The 23,769-nt window shown below is 41.3% G+C and overlaps 1 protein-coding gene across 1 annotated transcript in view; it reads right to left on the reverse strand.

The window, feature by feature from the left end:
* The window catches only part of SORBS1 (sorbin and SH3 domain containing 1), a gene marked incomplete in the record, with an annotated part of 400,431 nt that overhangs the window by 231,671 nt on the left and 144,991 nt on the right, over nucleotides 1–23,769 (reverse strand). Inside the window, 3 exon segments of the mRNA XM_053691869.1 lie at nucleotides 11,075–11,138; nucleotides 12,329–12,504; nucleotides 23,231–23,260. Of these exon segments, the coding sequence (XP_053547844.1) occupies nucleotides 11,075–11,138; nucleotides 12,329–12,504; nucleotides 23,231–23,260 (270 nt within the window).

Consider the following 23,769-nt stretch of genomic DNA (forward strand, 5'->3'; position numbering starts at 1 on the left):
TGATCCCCGCAATGTATTTCCACTTGTCTTCGGAGACCAGTTAAAGTCTTGTGCACTTCTTCGGTATCTCAATTGCCAGAGGAGTATCGAGAGTTCCTAGACGTGTTTGACAAGGTGCGTGCCGGTACGTTGCCTCCTCACCGGTCTAACGATTGTGCCATAGACCTGCAACCCAGAGCCATTCCTCCTCTGGGCCGGGTGTACCCTCTGTCTGTTGCAGAGAATTGTGCTAAGGAGGAGTATGTTGCTGATGTTCTGTCGCAGGGGATCATCCGCAAATCCTGCTCTCCTGCAGGGGCTGGCTTCTTCTTTGTGAAGAAAAAGGGTGGCGAGTTAAGACCATGTATCGATTATAGGGGTCTTAATCGTCTTACCATTAAGAACACTTACCACTATCCTAAAGCCGCAAGTCACCCAGGCAAGAACCAAATGATTTGGTCTGTCCCTCGACAATTCTGGTGGCCAGGTCTTCGTTCTGATGTTGCTGCGTAGGTTGCCTCCTGCTCAGTTTGTGCACAGAATAAGACTCCTCAATGTCTTCCTGTGGGTCTTCTTCAACCTATTGCTAATGGTGAGCGTCCTTGGACACATCTTTCCATGGACTTCATTGTAGAGCTCCCGGTTTCAAATGGCAATACTGTTATCCTTATGGTGGTTGACCGTTTTTCTAAAATGTCACATTGCATTCCCTTGATGAAGCTGCCTACCGCTCAGGAGCTTGCTTCAATTTTTGCCCGGGAGGTCTTCCATTTACATGGGTTACCCAAGGAGATAGTGTCGGACCGGGGTAGCCAGTTTGTCTCCAGATTTTGGCGTTCCTTTTGTGCTCAAATGGGGATCCAACTTTCCTTCTCCTCGGCATATCACCCTCAACCAATGGGGCTGCGGAACGGTCTAATCAAGCTCTGGAACAGTTCCTCCGTTGCTATGTCTCAGATCACCACAGGCTGATCATAGGCATGTGCCCGCACCTTCCTATCAGGTTGGTGAGAGAGTTTGGCTGTCCTCCCGCAACTTGAACCTTCGTGTGCCTTCCAATAAATTGGCTCCCTGTTATGTTGGTCCTTTTCAAATACTCCAACGGGTTAATCCTGTGGCCTACGCTATTGACCTTCCTCCTGCTATGCGCATCTACAATGTTTTTCATGGCTCCCTCTTGAAACCATTGGTTTGTAATCGGTTTACCACTGTGTTGCCTCGTCCCCGTCCTATCTTTGTTGACAACCATGAGGAGTATGAGGTCAGCAGCATTATTGACTCTCGTATGTCCAGGGGCCGTGTACAGTATTTGGTTCACTGGAGGGGCTACGGTCCGGAGGAGCATTCTTGGGTTCCCTCCTCTGATGTTCATGCTCCCATCCTCCTCCGTGCCTTCCATGCCCGTTTCCCCAATAAGCCTTTTGTCCTCCCGCGGGGAGGGGTTGTTGAGGGGAGGGTACTGTCAGGGTTTTTACCTGTTGTGTTTGCCATGTGCTGCTGGCAGCCATTTTACTCACCTCTCTTCCCGACTATGGTGCATTGTGGGGGATGCTGCTCATTTCCTGCACTTCCTTTTTTGGCCTGACTGGTGTGCATCATCCGTGTGAGACAGGATGCAGTCTCAGAATTGTGATGTCATCACTTATTATTTAAAGGGCCTCTGTTCAGTATGCTTTGCCTTTGTTTTGTCTCAGACCTGTTTGTGAGAGTTTTGACGTGTGGACTTTTTTATAATTTTTTGCTATTAATAAAGGTGTGATTATTTTTGCACTTCTCGTCTCAGTCTGATTCCTGGCACCCTGACAGTGGGCAGATTCTTGACAAGCTAGCAGACTGTGCATGGGATTGGTAGATATTGGGTGTGCCAGGCTAGTGGGCAGATTCCTGAAAAGCTAGCAGACTGTGCATGGGGTTGGTAGATATTGGGTGTGTGCCAGACTAGTGAGTAGGCTGATGACTCCTGACAAGCTAGCAGACTATGCATGGGGTTGGTAGATATTGGGTGTGTCAGGTTAGTGGGCAGGCTGGTGATTCCTGACAAGCTAGCAGACTGTGCATGGGGTTGGTAGATATTGGGTGTGCCAGATTAGTGGGCAGATTACTGACAAGCTAGCAGACTGTGCATGGGGTTGGTAGATATTGGGTGTGCCAGGTTAGTGGGAAGATTCCTGACAAGCTAGCAGACTGTGCATGGGGTTGGTAGATATTGGGTGTGTCAGGTTAGTGGGCAGGCTGATGATTCCTGACAAGCTAGCAAACAGTGCATGGGGTTGGTAGATATTGGGTGTGCCAGGTTAGTGGGCAGGCTGGTGATTCCTGACAAGCTAGCAGACTGTGCATGGGGTTGGTAGATATTAAGTGTGTGCCAGGCTAGTGGGCAGATTCTTGACAAGCTAGCAGACTGTGCATGAGGTTGGTAGATATTGGGTGTGCCAGGTTAGTGGGCAGGCTGGTGACTCCTGACAAGTTAGCAGACTGTGCATGGGGTTGGTAGATATTGGGTGTGCCAGGTTAGTGGGCAGGCTGGTGACTCCTGACAAGCAAGCAGACTGTGCATGGGGTTGGTAGATATTGGGTGTGTGCCAGGCTAATGGGCAGACTGGTGACCCCTGACAAGCTAGCAGACTGTGCATGGGGTTGGTAGATATTGATTGTCCCAGGTTAGTGGGCAGGCTGGTGATTCCTGAAAAGCAAGCAGACTGTGCATGGGGTTGGTAGATATTGGGTGTGTCTGGTTAGTGGGCAGGCTGGTGACTCCTGACAAGCTAGCAGACTGTGCATGGGGTTGGTAGATATTGGGTGTGTGCCAGGCTAGTGGGCAGGCTGGTGATTCCTGACAAGCAAGCAGACTGTGCATGGGGTTGTTAGATATTGGGTGTGCCAGGCTAGTGGGCAGGCTGGTGATTCCTGACAAGCAAGCAGACTGTGCATGGGGTTGGTAGATATTGGGTGTGCCAGGTTAGAGGGCAGGCTGGTGATTCCTGACAAGCTAGCAGACTGTGCATGGGGTTGGTAGATATTGGGTGTGCCAGGTTAGTGGGCAGGCTGGTGACTCCTGACAAGCTAGCAGACTGTGCATGGGGTTGGTAGATATTGATTGTCCCAGGTTAGTGGGCAGGCTGGTGATTCCTGACAAGCAAGCAGACTGTGCATGGGGTTGGTAGATATTGGGTGTGTCTGGTTAGTGGGCAGGCTGGTGATTCCTGACAAGCTAGCAGACTGTGCATGGGGTTGGTAGATATTGGGTGTGCCAGGTTAGTGGGCAGATTCCTGACAAGCTAGCAGACTGTGCATGGGGTTGGTAGATATTGGGTGTGCCAGGTTAGTGGGCAGGCTGGTGACTCCTGACAAGCAAGCAGACTGTGCATGGGGTTGGTAGCAGTGACGTGCAGTGACGTCAGAGGATGGTGAGGCAGGGGCTAGGATACGCCTTCATTCTTTAGATATCCTTTGTTGAAGAAATAGCAATGCACATGGTGAGCCAATCACATGAGGTATCTATGTGCAGCCACCAATCAGCAGCTACTGAGCATATTTAGATATGATTTTCAACAAAGGACATCAAAAGAATAAAGAAAATTAGATATTAGATGTAAATTGGAAAGTTATTTAAATTTGCATATGGGTTTCATATGGGTTTCATGTCCCTTTAAATGGTGTCTTGGAAAACTGGTCAACTTAGTAAACATCTGATTTTAGTCTAAAAGGATTGTAACAGAAACACTTGCCAGATAACACAATGCTTGCTCTGATTATGAGATCTAGAAATCCATGCCCATTAAAATATGTTTAAAACATACATTTTACTTTAATGCTGCAAATTATGCTTATAGATTCTTTCATTACATAAGGGATGAGAGTCAGAGGGGGAGGAAGAGAGACAGAGAGAGAAAGAGATCATGGGGGAGAACAACACATAAGGAGAGAGATGGATAGATAGATAGATAGATAGATAGATAGAGAGAGAGAGAGAGAGAGAGAGAGAGACAGAGACACACACACACACACACACAAGGGGGGGGGGGACCACTGCATTTTAAAGTAATAAAACAGCAGAGCTACAGAGAGATCAGAAAATTAGTCTATAATTTAGTGTGAAGTACAGAGGCAAGCTGCTAAGTTAGTGGGTGTAAAGTTTGAGTAAACAAAATACAAAAACGACCCTGCTATAAAAGAGTAAACAAACACTAAACCACATTCATTAAATTATCATTTTAACTAACAGAATCTTTCAGTAAAATCTTACTTTAATAAGATGTGGGTGAAACACTGCTCTCTGTGCCTCTCTCCTGCTCTGTAAGGATTCAGGAAGTGACAGTGGCACATTCCACTGCACTTAGAGGGGAAGAACAGAACTCTCTTTTTCACTTTAGCAAAGCTAGCAGGTTCACAGGACAGCAACAAAATATATGAAAGTTGTTTTTTTGCGTTTTTGTTTTGTTTTATATGATTTAACATCCAGCCCCAACCCTATGTTCCACTTACTAATGCCTCTCACTGGATTGGTTCAGCCCAAATAGGACTGCCTCAAATAAGCAGTTAATGAGCCATGCAATGATCTTAACCACTTGCATCCAGTAGATGGCGCAGCATGTTGTGTAATGGTGGGCAGACCTGATTGTGCCTCTTCATTGCACAACATATAGCTGTGAGAGAAAAAAATGCTGGGGGAAAAAAATTTACAATTTTTTTTTTAAAGCCAATAAAAAAAAATATATTTTTGCCCATATGAGAGGTGAAGCACTGCCTCACCTGCCTCTAGTGACTGCACATCACTGGTTGGTAGATATTGGGTGTGCCAGGCTAGTGGACAGGCTGGTGATTCCTGACAAGCTAGCAGACTGTGCATGGGGTTGGTAGATATTGGGTATGTGCCAGGTTAGTGGGCAGGCTGGTGATTCCTGACAAGCTAGCAGACTGTGCATGGGGTTGGTAGATATTGGGTGTGCCAGGTTAGTGGGCAGGCTGGTGACTCCTGACAAGCAAGCAGACTGTGCATGGGGTTGGTAGATATTGGGTGTGCCAGGCTAGTGGACAGGCTGGTGATTCCTGACACGCTAGCAGACTGTGCATGGGGTTGGTAGATATTGGGTATGTGCCAGGTTAGTGGGCAGGCTGGTGATTCCTGACAAGCTAGCAGACTGTGCATGGGGTTGGTAGATATTGGGTGTGCCAGGTTAGTGGGCAGGCTGGTGATTCCTGACAAGCTAGCAGACTGTGCATGGGGTTGGTAGATATTGGGTGTGTGCCAGGCTAGTGGGCAGGCTGGTGATTCCTGACAAGCAAGCAGACTGTGCATGGGGTTGGTAGATATTGGGTGTGTCTGGTTAGAGGGCAGGCTGGTGATTCCTGACAAGCTAGCAGACTGTGCATGGGGTTGGTAGATATTGGGTGTGCCAGGTTAGTGGGCAGGCTGGTGATTCCTGACAAGCTAGCAGACTGTGCATGGGGTTGGTAGATATTGGGTGTGTGCCAGGCTAGTGGGCAGGCTGGTGATTCCTGACAAGCAAGCAGACTGTGCATGGGGTTGGTAGATATTGGGTGTGCCAGGTTAGTGGGCAGGCTGGTGATTCCTGACAAGCAAGCAGACTGTTCATGGGGTTGGTAGATATTGGGTGTGCCAGGTTAGTGGGCAGATTCCTGACAAGCTAGCAGACTGTGCATGGGGTTGGTAGATATTGGGTGTGCCAGGTTAGTGGGCAGATTCCTGACAAGCTATCAGACTGTACATGGGGTTGGTAGATATTGGGTGTGCCAGGTTAGTGGGCAGATTCCTGACAAGCTAGCAGACTGTGCATGGGGTTGGTAGATATTGGTGCAAGTGGTGCAACAGCTGTAGCATAAGGCATGAATTAGACAGATTTATATATTTTCCCTGAATGATGCCCAGTTTGCATGTAAAGTTCAGACTCTATTTACTGTGACTGTGTTAAACTGTAGTGGGACAGCACTCAAAATGTGGGTTTTTGTGGGATTACCGATCATGAGCTACTTTACCATTGCACACAAGTGATATCAGATTTTTGCGCGCAACAGAACTAGTGTGCGTATTACGAGTTGAAAGTAAATGTAAACGTGTGAGCCCAATCACGATTTGCGGTCGGAAAAGAATATTGGAATGTTAAATATTCATATTTCATATCAGGTTAGCACACAAGTAAACGCGATTGGGTTTGCACGCAAGTAAGGTTGTTAGGTTCCTCCCCCCTTTTCACAATATATTGCAGTCTATGGGGGATACGTTTACTTGTTTGCGATATTCCAATTTCGGTTCTTTGAACACATCTGGCTTTCGATCCCTCGCAATTCAATTTGTAATAATAGCGCAATACGATGCACACAAAAAGTCTCAGTCTAGCAAAGTTAACGTGGGACTGCTAAATAGTGCTAGCACTATACAGCTACTTCTATGTGTGATTTAGTGTTATACACCTTCCTTCTGTTTGTGTGTGCGATTGCTGCAATGTATAATGTATTTGAAACAAACAACTTTCACCTAGATTACGAGTTTTGCGCTATAGAGGGTGCGGAATGAAAGCAACAAAAGTTGCGTTATTTCACTCTCCATATTGCTGCCATTACGAGTTACTGAAAAGCCTTCTTGTGTGTGCGATATGGTGGCGTTAAGCTCCATACAGCACAAAAAACAAGGGCTGCTTTGACGTGCTTGTGCACACTTTTCCCCATAGACATCAATAACACCTGAAGTGCGGAATGGTGATCGCCGTAACTCAACCCCATTGATGTCTATGGGGGAAAAAAGTTATGTTTAAACCTAACACCCTAACATAAACCCCAAGTCTAAACACCCCTAATCTGCTGCCCCCGACACCTAAATAAAGTTATTAACCCCAATCTGCCACTCCTGACATCGCCACCACTAATAAGTTATTAACCCCTATTCCGCCTCTCCCAGACATTGCCGCCACTATAATAAAGTTATTAACCCCTAATATGCCGCCCCCGACATTGCCACCACTAATAAAAGCTATTAATCTCTATTCTGCTTCACCCCGATATTGCCGCCACTAAATAAAGTTATTAACCCCTAAACCTCTGGCCTCCAACATCTCCGCCACTAAATAAACCTATTAACCCCTAAACCACCAGCCCCCCCATATCGCAAAACACTAAATTAAACTATTAACCCCTAAACCTAATACCCCCCTAACTTTAAATTAAAATTACAATATAACTCTATTTAAATAAATAAAAGCTTACCTGTGAAATAAAAATAAACCTAACATTAAACTATAAACTAACCTAACATAACTAATCTAATAAAATAAAAAATACTACCAATTAAAATATCTAAATTACAAATTTAAAAAAACCTAACACTACGAAAAAATTGAAATTACAACTAAAAAAAACAAATCCTATGAAAAAAATAATATAAGTTTACCAAAAATAATAAACACAAAATTACGAAAAATAAAAAACACTAAGATAACAAAAAAATAAATGAAATTATCAAAAATAAAAACAATTACACCTAATCCAATAGCCCTATAAAATAAAAACAATTACACCTAATCTAATAGCCCTATAAAAATAAAAAAAATACACCGAATCTAATAGCCCTATAAAAATAAAAACAATTACACCTAATCTAATAGCCCTATAAAAATAAAAACAATTACACCTAATCTAATAGCCCTATAAAAATAAAAACAATTACACCTAATCTAATAGCCCTATAAAATAAAAACAATTACACCTAATCTAATAGCCCTATAAAAATAAAAGCAATTACACCTAATCTAATAGCCCTATAAAAATAAAAACAATTACACTTAATCTAATAGCCCTATAAAAATAAAAACAATTACACTTAATCTAATAGCCCTATAAAAATAAAAACAATTGCACCTAATCTAATAGCCCTATAAAAATAAAAACAATTACACCTAATCTAATAGCCCTATAAAAATAAAAAAAGTGGGTGTTACTGTTGGGGGGACTTTGTATTTTTTCCAGGTAAAAGTAGGGCAATGCCCTACAAAATGACCTTTTAAGGGCTATTGGTAGTTTATTGTAGGCTAGGGGGTGTTTTTATTTTTTTGGGGGGGGGCTTTTTTATTTTTATAGGGCTATTAGATTAGGTGTAATTGTTTTTATTTTTATAGGGCTATTAGATTAGGTGTAATTGTTTTTATTTTTATAGGGCTATTAGATTAGGTGTAATTGTTTTTATTTTTATAGGGCTATTAGATTAGGTGTAATTGTTTTTATTTTATAGGGCTATTAGATTAGGTGTAATTGTTTTTATTTTTAAAGGGCTATTAGATTAGGTGTAATTGTTTTTATTTTTATAGGGCTATTAAATTAGGTGTAATTGTTTTTATTTTTATAGGGCTATTAGATTAGGTGTAATTGTTTTTATTTTATAGGGCTATTAGATTAGGTGTAATTGTTTTTATTTTTATAGGGTTATTAGATTAGGTGTAATTGTTTTTATTTTTATAGGGCTATTAGATTAGGTGTAATTGTTTTTATTTTTATAGGGCTATTAGATTAGGTGTAATTGTTTTTATTTTATAGGGCTATTAGATTAGGTGTAATTGTTTTTATTTTTATAGAGCTATTAGATTAGGTGTAATTGTTTTTATTTTTATAGAGCTATTAGATTAGGTGTAATTGTTTTTATTTTTATAGGGCTATTAGATTAGGTGTAATTGTTTTTATTTTTATAGGGCTATTAGATTAGGTGTAATTGTTTTTATTTTTATAGGGCTATTAGATTAGGTGTAATTGTTTTTATTTTTATAGGGCTATTCGATTAGGTGTAATTGTTTTTATTTTTATAGGGCTATTAGATTAGGTGTAATTGTTTTTATTTTTATAGGGCTATTAGATTAGGTGTAATTGTTTTTATTTTTGATAATTTCGTTTATTTTTTGTATTCTTAGCGTTTTTTAGCACGTTTTAATAAATTGTTTTAACATTCATCACGTTCACTTTTACCTGCTCCTGCTGGAGCCTCCCATTGCGTTTATATCTAGAGCTTGATGTGAAGCTCTGCAGTATGTGAGTATACAACTTACATGTGAATTAACCCTGTAGTCTCACAGGACTTTGCCATTGGCAGCATTGATCTGTTTTATTAGAGGTTAACCCTTAGCGTTCAGCTGCAGCATTTATTTCCACTGAGAAGTAATCCCTGGGATCACTTATGCACATTTGGAATTGGAATTTAGTCTCCAATTGACTTTTTTGGACATATCCTTTTTGGACTAAAACATTTTTTTTGTTTGATTTATTATTGTTTGTGTTTTAACAGGTTAATAATTTTCCTTTTGTGTATCATATTTGTGTGAACTTACTAACTATACACTGCCATCTGTACGTGACCTTACTGACTATACACCATCATTTGTACGTGACCTTACTGACTATACACCATCATCTGTACGTGACCTTACTGACTATACACCGCCATCTGTATGTGACCTTACTTACTATACACCATCATCTGTACGTGACCTTACTGACTATACACAGTCATCTGTATGTGACCTTACTGACTATACACTGTCATCTGTACGGTACGTGACCTTACTGACTATACACCATCATCTGTACGTGACCTTACTGACTATACACCGCCATCTGTATGTGACCTTACTTACTATACACCATCATCTGTACGTGACCTTACTGACTATACACAGTCATCTGTATGTGACCTTACTGACTATACACTGTCATCTGTACGTGACCTTACTGACTATACACTGTCATCTGTACGTGACCTTACTGACTATACACTGTCATCTGTACGGTACGTGACCTTACTGACTATACACCGCCATCTGTATGTGACCTTACTGACTATACACCATCATCTGTATGTGACCTTACTGACTATATACAGATATCTGTACGTGACCTTACTGACAATACACAGTCTTCTGTACGTGATCTTACTGACTATGCACTGTCATCTGTACGTGACCTTACTGACTATACACTGTCATCTGTACATGACCTTATTGACTATACACTGTCATCTGTATGGTACGTGACCTTACTGACTATACACCGCCATCTGTATGTGACCTTACTGACTATACACCATCATCTGTATGTGACCTTACTGACTATACACAGTCTTCTGTACGTGACCTTACTGACTATACAACTGTCATCTGTACGTGACCTTACTGACTATACACAGTCATCTGTACATGACCTTACTGACTATACACTGTCATCTGTATGTGACCTTACTGACTATACACTGTCATCTGTATGTGACCTTACTGACTATACACTGTCATCTGTACGGTACGTGACCTAACTGACTATACACTGTCATCTGTACGGTACGTGACCTGACTATACACTGTCATCTGTACATGACCTTACTGACTATACACTGCCATCTGTACGTGACCTTACTGACTATACACCGACATCTGTACGTGACCTTACTGACTATACATTGTCATCTGTACGTGACCTTACTGACTATACACTGTCATCTGTACGGTACGTGACCTTACTGACTATACACTGTCATCTGTACATGACCTTACTGACTATACACCATCATCTGTATGTGACCTTACTGACTATACACCGCCATCTGTACGTGACCTTACTGACTATACACCGCCATCTGTATGTGACCTTACTGACTATACACCGCCAACTGTACGTGACCTTACTGACTATACACCGCCATCTGTACGTGACCTTACTGACTATACACAGACATCTGTACGTGACCTTACTGACTATACACTGTCATCTGTACATGACCTTACTGACTATACACCATCATCTGTACGTGACCTTACTGACTATACACAGACATCTGTACGTGACCTTACTGACTATACACTGCCATCTGTACGTGACCTTACTGACTTTACACTGTATTTTACGGATTACACAGCTCAATAGAATAGTTTGGGTGATCCCACCTGTTAAAAACATGGACTAAAATCATAGAACACACATTGCTCATGTTTGTGCACCAGACACCAGCGGGAGAAGAGCCTGGCTTGTATAAAGTGATACACGGCACTAGTTACATTACACATACACATGTAATCACACAATATGACGCACAATACGTGGTGCTTACCTCTCTGCAGTTTGTGGATCTGCTTGAACATAGTTTTGTACCAATCCTTTGATCTCTCTGTGTTCTGTTAAATAATTATACTGAACAGATTACCATAGTATAGGTAATACTATATACGCAGTAATACATGCAGAAGTACAGAGCATACAGCACATTGTCTAAGGAAACAGTAAGACTCTCCTCTCTTCAGATCACTAGATCTCACACTCTATAGATCCCCACTCTATAGATCCCCAGGTCCCCTACGCTATAGATCCACAGGTCCCCACTCTATAGATCCACAGGTCTCCCACTCTATAGATCCCCAGGTCTCCCACTATATAGATCCCCAGGTCTTCTTCTCTACAGGTCCCCACACTATAGATCCCCAGGTCTCCCACTCTATAGATCCCCAGGTCTCCCACTCTATAGATCCCCAGGTCTCCCACTCTATAGATCCCCAGGTCTCCCACTCTATAGATCCCCAGGTCTCCCACTCTATAGATCCCCAGGTCTCCCACTCTATAGATCCCCAGGTCTCCCACTCTATAGATCCTCAGGTCTCCCACTCTATAGATCCCTAGTCTCCCACTCTATAGATCCCCAAGTCTCCCACTCTATAGATCCCCAAGTCTCCCACTCTATAGATCCCCAAGTCTCCCACTCTATAGATCCCCAAGTCTCCCACTCTATAGATCCACAGGTCTCCCACTCTATAGATCCATAGGTCTCCCACTCTATAGATCCATAGGTCTCCCACTCTATAGATCCACAGGTCTCCTCTCTATAAATCCCACTGTATAGATGCCCAGGTATGCCACTCTATAGATCCCCAGATCTCCCGCTCTATAGATCCCCAGGTCCCTCACTCTATAGATCTCCAGGTCTCCCACTCTATAGATCCATAGGTCTCCCACTCTATAGATCCATAGGTCTCCCACTCTATAGATCCATAGGTCTCCCACTCTATAGATCCACAGGTCTCCCACTCTATAGATCCACAGGTCTCCTCTCTATAAATCCCACTGTATAGATGCCCAGGTATGCCACTCTATAGATCCCCAGATCTCCCACTCTATAGATCCCCAGGTCCCCATTTCTATAGGTCTCCAGGTTTTCCTTTCCTCTTTTTTCAATCTTATTCTTTTAAATGCTATAAATCTTCTTTGTTAGTCCTATCCGTTCTTGCCCACTTCTTACACATTCCCTACCTGCTCACCCACTGTAGCCCCCTGATGGTCCCAACATACTCTGTAAAGAAGCTGCATATCTTACCCTGAGTGGAATTCCTATTTCTTCCAGCACTGCATCGCCTGTATAATTTGGGACCCTCCCATCTCGCCTTATATAATCCATTGGTGCTTTATCTGGCTGGACCTTATCTGGACATCTCTGCTCCCTTAAAGTTACTGATAGTGATTTGTCTTCAACAGGTCTGTCTAATACTGGATCTGCAAACCACGGAGAGTTAATGTTAAACCTTAGCTTAAAACAACCCCGAATTGTTCAGAAAGTAGGAAAACATTGTATAAGGTAGTAAAATGCTATGTGGTTGCCTCTCTAAATGGTCTTCTTGCTCCATTATATATGAGAAGCCCCATAGCAGCGCAGAAGGGAACATATTTTAAAGAGAGGTCTGTGCTAGTGTGTTTGTCGGCTGTTAGTGTTTATTACCCAGTGTTTGTCAGCTGTTAGTGTTTATAATTACCCAGTGTTTGTCAGCTGTTAGTGTTTATTACCCAGTGTTAGTCGGCTGTTAGTGTTAACCATCACCCACTGGGCAATGCTAAACACTAACTGCCGACAAACACTGGGTAATTATAAACACTAACAGCCGACAAACACTGGGTAATGGTAAACACTAACGGTTGACAAACACTGGGTAATGGTAAACACTAACAGCCGACAAACACTGGGTAATGGTAAACACTAACAGCTGACAAACACTGGGCAATGGTAAACACTAACAGCTGACAAACACTGGGTAATGGTAAACACTAACAGCCGACAAACACTGGGTAATGGTAAACACTAACAGCTGACAAATAAAGGGTAATGGTAAACACTAACATCCGACAAACAATGGGTAATAAACGCTCACAGCTGACAAACACTGGGTAATAAACTCTCACAGCTGACAAACACTGGGTAACAAACACTCACAGCTGACAAACACTGGGTAACAAACACTCACAGCTGACAAACACTGGGTAACAAACACTAACTGCTGACAAACACTGGGTAATAAACACTAACAGTCGACAAACATTGGGTAACAAAAACTCACAGCTGAGAAACACTGGGTAATAAACACTAACCGCTGACAAGAACTGGGTAATAAACACTGTCAGCCAACAAACACTGGGTATTAAAAACGAGCAGCCGACTAACACTGGTTAATGGTAAACACTAACAGCTGACAAACAATGGATAATGGTAAACACTAACAGCCGACAAACGATGGATAATAAACACTGGGTAAAAAACACTCACAGCTGACAAACACTGGGTAACAAACACTCACAGCTGACAAACACTGGGTAACAAACACTCACAGCTGACAAACACTGGGTAAAAAACACAGCTGACAAACACTGAGTAATAAACACTATCAGCCAACAAACACTGGGTAATAAACCCGAACAGCCGACAAACACTGGGTAACAAACACTCACAGCTGACAAACACTGGTTAAAAACACTCACAGTTGACAAACACTGGGTAACAAACACTCACAGTTGACAAACAATGGGTAACAAACACTCACAGCTGACAAACACTGGGTAATAAACACTATCAGCCAACAAATACTGGGTAATAAACACAAACAGCTGACAAACACTGGGTAACAAACATTAACAGCTGAAAAACACTAACAGCTGACAAACACTGGGTAATGGTAAACACTAACAGCCGACAAACAATGGGTAATAAACACTCACAGCTAACAAACATTGGTTAACAAACACTCCAAGCTGACAAACACTGGGTAACTAACACTAACAGCTGACAAACGCTGGGTAAAAAGTACTGTGTAATAAACAACGACTAACACTGGGAAATGGTAAACACTAACAGCGGACAAACAATGGATAATGGTAAACACTAACAGCCAACAAACACTGGGTAACAAACACTCACAGCTCACAAATGCTGGGTACAAAACACTAACAAAGACTAAAAGCCGACAAACAATGGGTAATAAACACTTACAGTTAACAAACACTCACAGCTGACAAATGCTGGGTATAAAACACTAACAGCTGGCAAACACTGGGTAACAAACACTCACAGCTAACAAACACTGAGTAATAAACACTATCAGCACACAAAAACTGGGTAAAAAACACGAACAGCTGACAAACACTGGGTAAAAAAAACTACCAAAGACTAAAAGCTGACAAACAATGAGTAATAAACACTCAAGCTGACAAACACTGGTTAACAAATACGCACAGTTGACAAACACTGGTTAACAAACACTCAGAGCTAACGCACAGTTGACAAACACTGGTTAACAAACACGCACAGTTGACAAACACTGGTTAACAAACACTCAGAGCTAACAAACACTGGGTAACAAAGACTCACAGCTGACAAACACTGGGTCATAAACATTATCAGCCAACAAACACTGGGTAATAAACACGAACAGTCGACAAACACTGGGTAACAAACATTAACAGCTGACAAATGCTGGGTATAAAACACTAACAGCTGACAAACACTGGATAGCAAACACTGGGTAACAAACTCTTACAGCTGACAAACACTGGGTAACAAACACTCTTAGCTGACAAACACTGGGTAACAAACACAGCTGACAAACACTGAGTAATAAACACTATCAGCTAACAAACCCTGGGTAATGGTAAACACTAACAGCCGACAAACAATGGGTAATAAACACTCACAGCTAACAAACACTGGTTAACAAACACTCACAGCTGACAAACACTGGGTAACTAACACTAACAGCTTACAAACGCTGGGTAAAAAGCACTGGGTAATAAACACTAACAGCTGACAAACACTAAGTAATAAACACTAACAGTCGACAAACATTGGGTAACAAAAACTCACAGCTGAGAAACACTGGGTAATAAACACTAACCGCTGACAAGCACTGGGTAATAAACACTGGGTAACAAACTCTCACAGCTGACAAACACTGGGTAACAAACACTCACAGCTGACAAACACTGAGTAATAAAGACTATCAGCTAACAAACACTGGGTAATGGTAAACACTAACAGCCGACAAAAAATGGGTAATAAACACTCACAGCTAACAAACAGTGGTTAACAAAGACTCACAGCTGACAAACACTGGGTAACTAACACTAACAGCTGACAACTTTGAATGAAAAGAAGCATGAAGAGTACAATGGTTTGAAAGGGGAGAGAGGAGGAGAGTGGGTGATCCCTAGGGGCATTGCTGTGAAACTTAACAACAATCAGTTGCTTATTAATCTTTATGGGGAAACTTAGGTTACCAAAACAATATGTTGAATTAATGAACGGTTACAAGGTTTAGTTGGTTAGTTAGTAGTTATATATGTATAATAAAAGGAAAAAACTCTTGGAGGTTTGCAGATCAGATTTAAAATGGAAATGTACTAACAAATATCACTCAGGAGAAAAACACTATTGTTGTTCATTGGTGTTAACAATTTTATGACCATACAGTTGTTATATATTGGACAACATGATATTTTTTTTTCTTTTTTTTTTCTTTCTGTGTATGTTACATGTATGTAAACCTTTAAGTTCGAAAAATAAAAATTTTTAACACTAACAGCTGACAAACGCTGGGTAAAAAGCACTGGGTAATAAACACTAACAGTCGACAAACATTGGGTAACAAAAACTCACAGCTGAGAAACACTGGGTAATAAACACTATCAGCCAACAAACACTGTGTAATAAACAAGAGCAGCCAACTAACACTGGGAAATGGTAAACACTAACAGCAGACAAACAATGGATAATGGTAAACACTAACAGCCAACAAACACTGGGTAACAAACATTCAAAGCTCACAAACGCTGGGTAAAAAACAATAACAAAGACTATAAGTCGATAAACAATGGGTAATAAACACTCACAGTTGACAAACACTGGGTAACAAACACAGCTGACAAACACTGGGTAATAAACACTCACAGCTGACAAACACTGAGTAATAAACACTATCAGCACACAAACACTGGGTAATAAACACGAACAGCTGACAAACACTGGGTAAAAAACACTAACAGATTACAAACGCTGGGTAAAAACACTAACAAAGACTAAAAGCTGACAAATGCTGGGTATAAAACACTAACAGCTGACAAACACTGGGTAACAAACACTCACAGCTGACAAACACTGAGTAATAAACACGAACAGCTGACAAACACTGGGTAAAAAACACTAACAGCTGACAAACGCTGGGTAAAAAACACTAACAAAGACTAAAAGCTGACAAACAATGGGTAATAAACACAGCTGACAAACACTGGTTAACAAACATGCACAGTTGACAAACACTGGTTAACAAACACTCACAGCTGACAAACACTGGGTAATAAACATTATCAGCCAACAAACACTGAGTAATAAACACGAACAGCTGACAAACACTGGGTAAAAAACACTAACAGCTGACAAACGCTGGGTAAAAAACACTAACAAAGACTAAAAGCTGACAAACAATGGGTAATAAACACAGCTGACAAACACTGGTTAACAAACACGCACAGTTGACAAACACTGGTTAACAAACACTCACAGCTGACAAACACTGGGTAATAAACATTATCAGCCAACAAACACTGGGTAATAAACACAAACAGCTCACAAACGCTGGGTAAAAAACACTAACACTAAGACTAAAAGCCGACAAACAATGGGTAATAAACACTCACAGTTGACAAACACTGGGTAATAAACATTAACAGCTGACAAATGCTGGGTATAAAACACTAACAGCTGACAAACACTGGGTAACAAACACTCACAGCTGACAAACACTGAGTAATAAACACTATCAGCACACAAACACTGGGTAATAAACACGAACAGCTGACAAACACTGGGTAAAAAAAACTAACAGCTGACAAACGCTGGGTAAAAAACACTAACAAAGACTAAAAGCTGACAAACAATGGGTAATAAACACTCACAGCTGACAAACACTGGTTAACAAACACGCACAGTTGACAAACACTGGTTAACAAACACTCACAGTTAACAAACACTGGGTAACAAAGACTCACAGCTGACAAACAGTGGTTAATAAACATTATCAGCCAACAAACACTGGGTAATAAACATTAACAGCTGACAAATGCTGGGTATAAAACACTAACAGCTGACAAACACTGGGTAACAAACACTCACAGCTGACAAACACTGAGTAATAAACACTATCAGCACACAAACACTGGGTAATAAACACTAACAGCTGACAAACGCTGGGTAAAAAACACTAACAAAGACTAAAAGCTGACAAACAATGGGTAATAAACACGCACAGTTGACAAACACTGGTTAACAAACGCACAGTTGACAAACACTGGTTAACAAACACTCACAGTTGACAAACACTAGGTAACAAAGACTCACAGCTGACAAACACTGGGTCATAAACATTATCAGCCAACAAACACTGGGTAATAAACACGAACAGTCGACAAACACTGGGTAACAAACATTAACAGCTGACAAATGCTGGGTATAAAACACTAACATCTGACAAACACTGGGTAACAAACTCTCACAGCTGACAAACACTGGGTAACAAACACTCACAGCTGACAAACACTGAGTAATAAACACTATCAGCTAACAAACACTAACAGCTGACAAACGCTGGGTAAAAAACACTAACGCAGAATTACAGCCGACAAACCCTGGGTAATGCTAAACAATAACAGCCGAAAAACACTGGGTAATAGTAAACACTAACGGCCGACTAACATCAGGAAATGGTAAAAACTACAAACCGACAAACACTAGGTCATGGTAAACACTAACAGCTGACAAACACTGGTTAATAAACACAGCTGACAAAATACTGGGTAATAAACACTCACAGCTGACAAACAGTGGGTAACAAACACTCACAGCTGACAAGCACTGGGCAATAAACACTAACAGTTTACAAACACTGGCAAACAAAAACTCACAGCTGAGAAACACTGGGTAATAAACGCTACCAGCCAACAAACACTGGGTAATAAATACGAACAGTCGACAAATACTGGGTAACAAACACTAACAGCTGACAAACGCTGGGTAAAAAACACTAACAAAGACTAACAGCCGACAAACAATGGGTGATAAACACTATCAGCCAAAAAACACTAGGTAATAAACACGAACAGGCCACTAACACTGGGTAATGATAAACACTAACAGCTGACAAACACTGGGTAATGGTAAACACTAATGGCTGACAAACACCGGGTAATTGTAAACACTAATGGCTGACAAACACTGGATAATGGTAAACACTAACAGCCGACAAACAATGGGAATCGGTAAACACTAATGGCTGACAAACACTGGGTAATGGTAAACACTAACGGCCAACAAACACTGGGATTTGGTAAACACTAACAGCCAACTAACACTGGGTAATGGTAAACACTAACAGCTGACAAACAATGGGTAACAAACACTAACAGCTCACAAGCACTGGGTAACAAACAATAACAGCTGACAAACTCTGGTTAACAAACACAGCTCACAAACACTGGGTAATAAAACACTGGGTAATAAACACTAACAGTCGACAAACACTGGGTAACAAACACTCACAGCTAACAAACACTGGGTAACAAACACTAACAACCAAATAAAACACTGGGTGATAAACACTCACAGCTGTCAATCACTGGGTAACAAACAAACAACAGCCGACAAACACTGGGTAACAAACACCAACAGCTGACAAAAACTGGGTAATAAACGCTCACAGTTGACAAACACTAGGTAACAAACACGAGCAGCCGTCAAACACTGGGTAATAAACATGAACAGCCGACAAACACTTGGTAACAAACACTAACAGTCGACAAACAAATGGTTAATAAACACTAACAGCCGACCACCACTAACAGCTGACAAATACTGGGTTACAAACACTAGCAGCAAACAAACACTGGGTAATAAGCACAGTCAACAAACACTGGGTAACAAACACTAACAGTCGACAAACAAATGGTTGATAAACACTAACAGCCGACCACCACTAACAGCTGACAAATACTGGGTTACAAACACTAGCAGCAAACAAACACTGGGTAATAACCACAGTCGACAAACACTGAGTAACAAACACTAACAGTCGACAAACAAATGGTTAATAAAAACTAACAGCCGACAACCACTAACAGCTGACAAACACTGGGTAACAAACACTAACAGTCGACAAACAAATGGTTAATAAAAACTAACAGCCGACAACCACTAACAGCTGACAAACACTGGGTAACAAACACTAACCGTCGACAAACAAATGGTTAATAAACACTAACAGCCGACAACCACTAACAGCTGACAAACACTGGGTAACAAACACTAACAGTCGACAAACAAATGGTTAATAAACACTAACAGCCGACAACCACTAACAGCTGACAAATACTGGGTAACAAACACTAGCAGCAGACAAATACTGGGTAACAAACACTAGCAGCAGACAAACACTGGGTAACAAACACTAACGGTCGGCAAACAAATGGTTAATAAACACTAACAGCCGACAACCACTAACAGCTGACAAATACTGGGAAACAAACACTGGGTGACAAACACTAACAGAAGGCAAACAAATGGTTAATAAACACTAACAGTCGACCAACACTAACAGCCGACAACCACTAACAGCTGACAAACACTGGGTAACAAACACTAACAGTCGACAAACAAATGGTTAATAAACACTAACAGCCGACAACCACTAACAGCTGACAAATACTGGGTAACAAACACTAGCAGCAGACAAATACTGGGTAACAAACACTAACAGTCGGCAAACAAATGGTTAATAAACACTAATAGTCGACCACCACTAACAGCTGACAAACACTGGGAAACAAACACTGGGTAACAAACACTAACAGAAGGCAAATAAATGGTTAATAAACACTAACAGTCGACCAACACTAACAGCTGACAAACACTGGGAAACAAACACTGGGTGACAAACACTAACAGAAGGCAAACAAATGGTTAATAAACACTAACAGTCGACCAACACTAACAGCCGACAACCACTAACAGCTGACAAATACTGGGTAACAAACACTAGCAGCAGACAAATACTGGGTAACAAACACTAACAGTCGGCAAACAAATGGTTAATAAACACTAATAGTCGACCACCACTAACAGCTGACAAACACTGGGAAACAAACACTGGGTAACAAACACTAACAGAAGGCAAATAAATGGTTAATAAACACTAACAGTCGACCAACACTAACAGCTGACAAACACTGGGAAACAAACACTGGGTGACAAACACTAACAGAAGGCAAACAAATGGTTAATAAACACTAATAGTCGACCACCACTAACAGCTGACAAACACTGGGAAACAAACACTGGGTGACAAACACTAACAGAAGGCAAACAAATGGTTAATAAACACTAACAGTCGACCAACACTAACAGCCGACAACCACTAACAGCTGACAAATACTGGGAAACAAACACTGGGTGACAAACACTAACAGAAGGCAAACAAATGGTTAATAAACACTAACAGTCGACCAACACTAACAGCCGACAACCACTAACAGCTGACAAACACTGGGTAACAAACACTAACAGTCGACAAACAAATGGTTAATAAACACTAACAGCCGACAACCACTAACAGCTGACAAATACTGGGTAACAAACACTAGCAGCAGACAAATACTGGGTAACAAACACTAACAGTCGGCAAACAAATGGTTAATAAACACTAATAGTCGACCACCACTAACAGCTGACAAACACTGGGAAACAAACACTGGGTAACAAACACTAACAGAAGGCAAATAAATGGTTAATAAACACTAACAGTCGACCAACACTAACAGCTGACAAACACTGGGAAACAAACACTGGGTGACAAACACTAACAGAAGGCAAACAAATGGTTAATAAACACAGTCGACCAACACTAACAGCCGACAACCACTAACAGCTGACAAATACTGGGTAACAAACACTAGCAGCAGACAAATACTGGGTAACAAACACTAACAGTCGGCAAACAAATGGTTAATAAACACTAATAGTCGACCACCACTAACAGCTGACAAACACTGGGAAACAAACACTGGGTAACAAACACTAACAGAAGGCAAATAAATGGTTAATAAACACTAACAGTCGACCAACACTAACAGCTGACAAACACTGGGAAACAAACACTGGGTGACAAACACTAACAGAAGGCAAACAAATGGTTAATAAACACTAATAGTCGACCACCACTAACAGCTGACAAACACTGGGAAACAAACACTGGGTGACAAACACTAACAGAAGGCAAACAAATGGTTAATAAACACTAACAGTCGACCAACACTAACAGCCGACAACCACTAACAGCTGACAAATACTGGGAAACAAACACTGGGTGACAAACACTAACAGAAGGCAAACAAATGGTTAATAAACACTAACAGTCGACCAACACTAACAGCCGACAACCACTAACAGCTGACAAACACTGGGTAACAAACACTAACAGTCGACAAACAAATGGTTAATAAACACTACAGCCGACAACCACTAACAGCTGACAAATACTGGGTAACAAACACTAGCAGCAGACAAATACTGGGTAACAAACACTAACAGTCGGCAAACAAATGGTTAATAAACACTAACAGTCGACCAACACTAACAGCTGACAAAACACTGGGAAACAAACACTGGGTAACAAACACTAACAGTCGGCAAACAAATGGTTAATAAACACTAACAGTCGACCAACACTAACAGCTGACAAATACTGGGTAACAAACACTAGCAGCAGACAAACACTGGGTAACAAAAACTAACAGTCGGCAAACAAATGGTTAATAAACACTAATAGTCGACCACCACTAACAGCTGACAAACACTGGGAAACGAACACTGGGTAACAAACACTAAAAGAAGGCAAACAAATGGTTAATAAACACTAACAGCTGACAAACACTGGGAAACAAACACTCACAGCTGAAAGACACTGGGTTATGTTAAACATCGGGGTAACAGAAGGGGCTACAAGCAATAGTAGCTGATGAACATCTGGAGATGGCAGTGCAGGATATGGGGTCTATGTGTGAGCACCCTCTGAAATACACAGAGAAGCTGATTGCTATGGAACTGCAGGGAGTTAAAGGGACAGTCTACTCCAGAATTGTTATTGTTTAAAAAGATAGATAATCCCTTTATCACCCATTCCCCAGTTTTGCAGAACCAACACTGTTCTATTTATACACATATTACCTCTGTGATTACCTTGTATCTAAGCTTCTGCAGACTACCCCCTTACCTCAGTGCTTTTGACAGACATGCAGTTTAGTCAATCAGTGCAGACTCCTAAATAACTCCACGGGAGTGAGCACAATTGTATCTATATGACACACATGAACTAGTACTGTCTAACTGTGAAAAACATTAAAAATGCTCTAAGAGGCGGTTTTCAACGGTTTTAGAAATCGGTTTGAGCCTACCTAGGTTTAGCTTTTCAAAAATACCACCAAGGGAACAAAGAAATTTTGATGATAAAAGTACATTGGAAAGTTGTTTAAAATGACATGCCCTATCTGAATCATGACAGTTTATTTTGTCTAGACTGTCCCTTTAAGGACAAAGGGTGTGAATTACTGAATTATCACAAAAGGGTTATCGTCACTGCACCATTTAACCCTTCACATCTCTCACACACTAGGGTTACTGAGCTCAATGGTCCCATTGTCTTAGTGTCAGACCTGTCCAGCCAAGGCAGGGAAAGTCCCTGTGCCTAGGGGACCCTGTTTATATAACAATTTATTTACCTGCACATGAATACCGTAGTACACAAAGAGGTCCTAAAGTTAGAAACTGGAAACAAGGGAACATCACTAGGTCACAGCGCGCAAATATAAACAAGCACTATACATAAGCAAATTATAAGCGTGAAGGTTAGTTCCGTACCTGACAAGTTACTAAGCCGTTTTTGCAGTTCTGTGATAAAAGAGCAGAAACAAAAAGTGTGAGACAAGCAGTAAGTGCACAAACACATGAGCAAAACAGCATCATTACAGTGACCGTGAGAAAGTGACATAACTGTCATTAAATGCTACACATGTGCTATAGAGACTGTGATGGTGACTATACACTACACATGTGCTATAGAGACTGTGATGGTGACTGTACACTACACGTGCTATAGAGACTGTGATGGTGACTGTACACTACACGTGCTATAGAGACTGTGATGGTGACTGTACACTACACATGCTATAGAGACTGTGATGGTGACTGTACACTACACACGTGCTATAGAGACTGTGATGGTGACTGTACACTACACACGTGCTATAGAGACTGTGATGGTGACTGTACACTACACACGTGCTATAGAGACTGTGATGGTGACTGTACACTACACACGTGGTGTAGAGACTGTGATGGTGACTGTACACTACACATGTGCTATAGAGACTGTGATGGTGACTATACACTACATATGT

Source organism: Bombina bombina, chromosome 9, assembly GCF_027579735.1.
Source record: "Bombina bombina isolate aBomBom1 chromosome 9, aBomBom1.pri, whole genome shotgun sequence".
Lineage (NCBI taxonomy): Eukaryota > Metazoa > Chordata > Amphibia > Anura > Bombinatoridae > Bombina > Bombina bombina.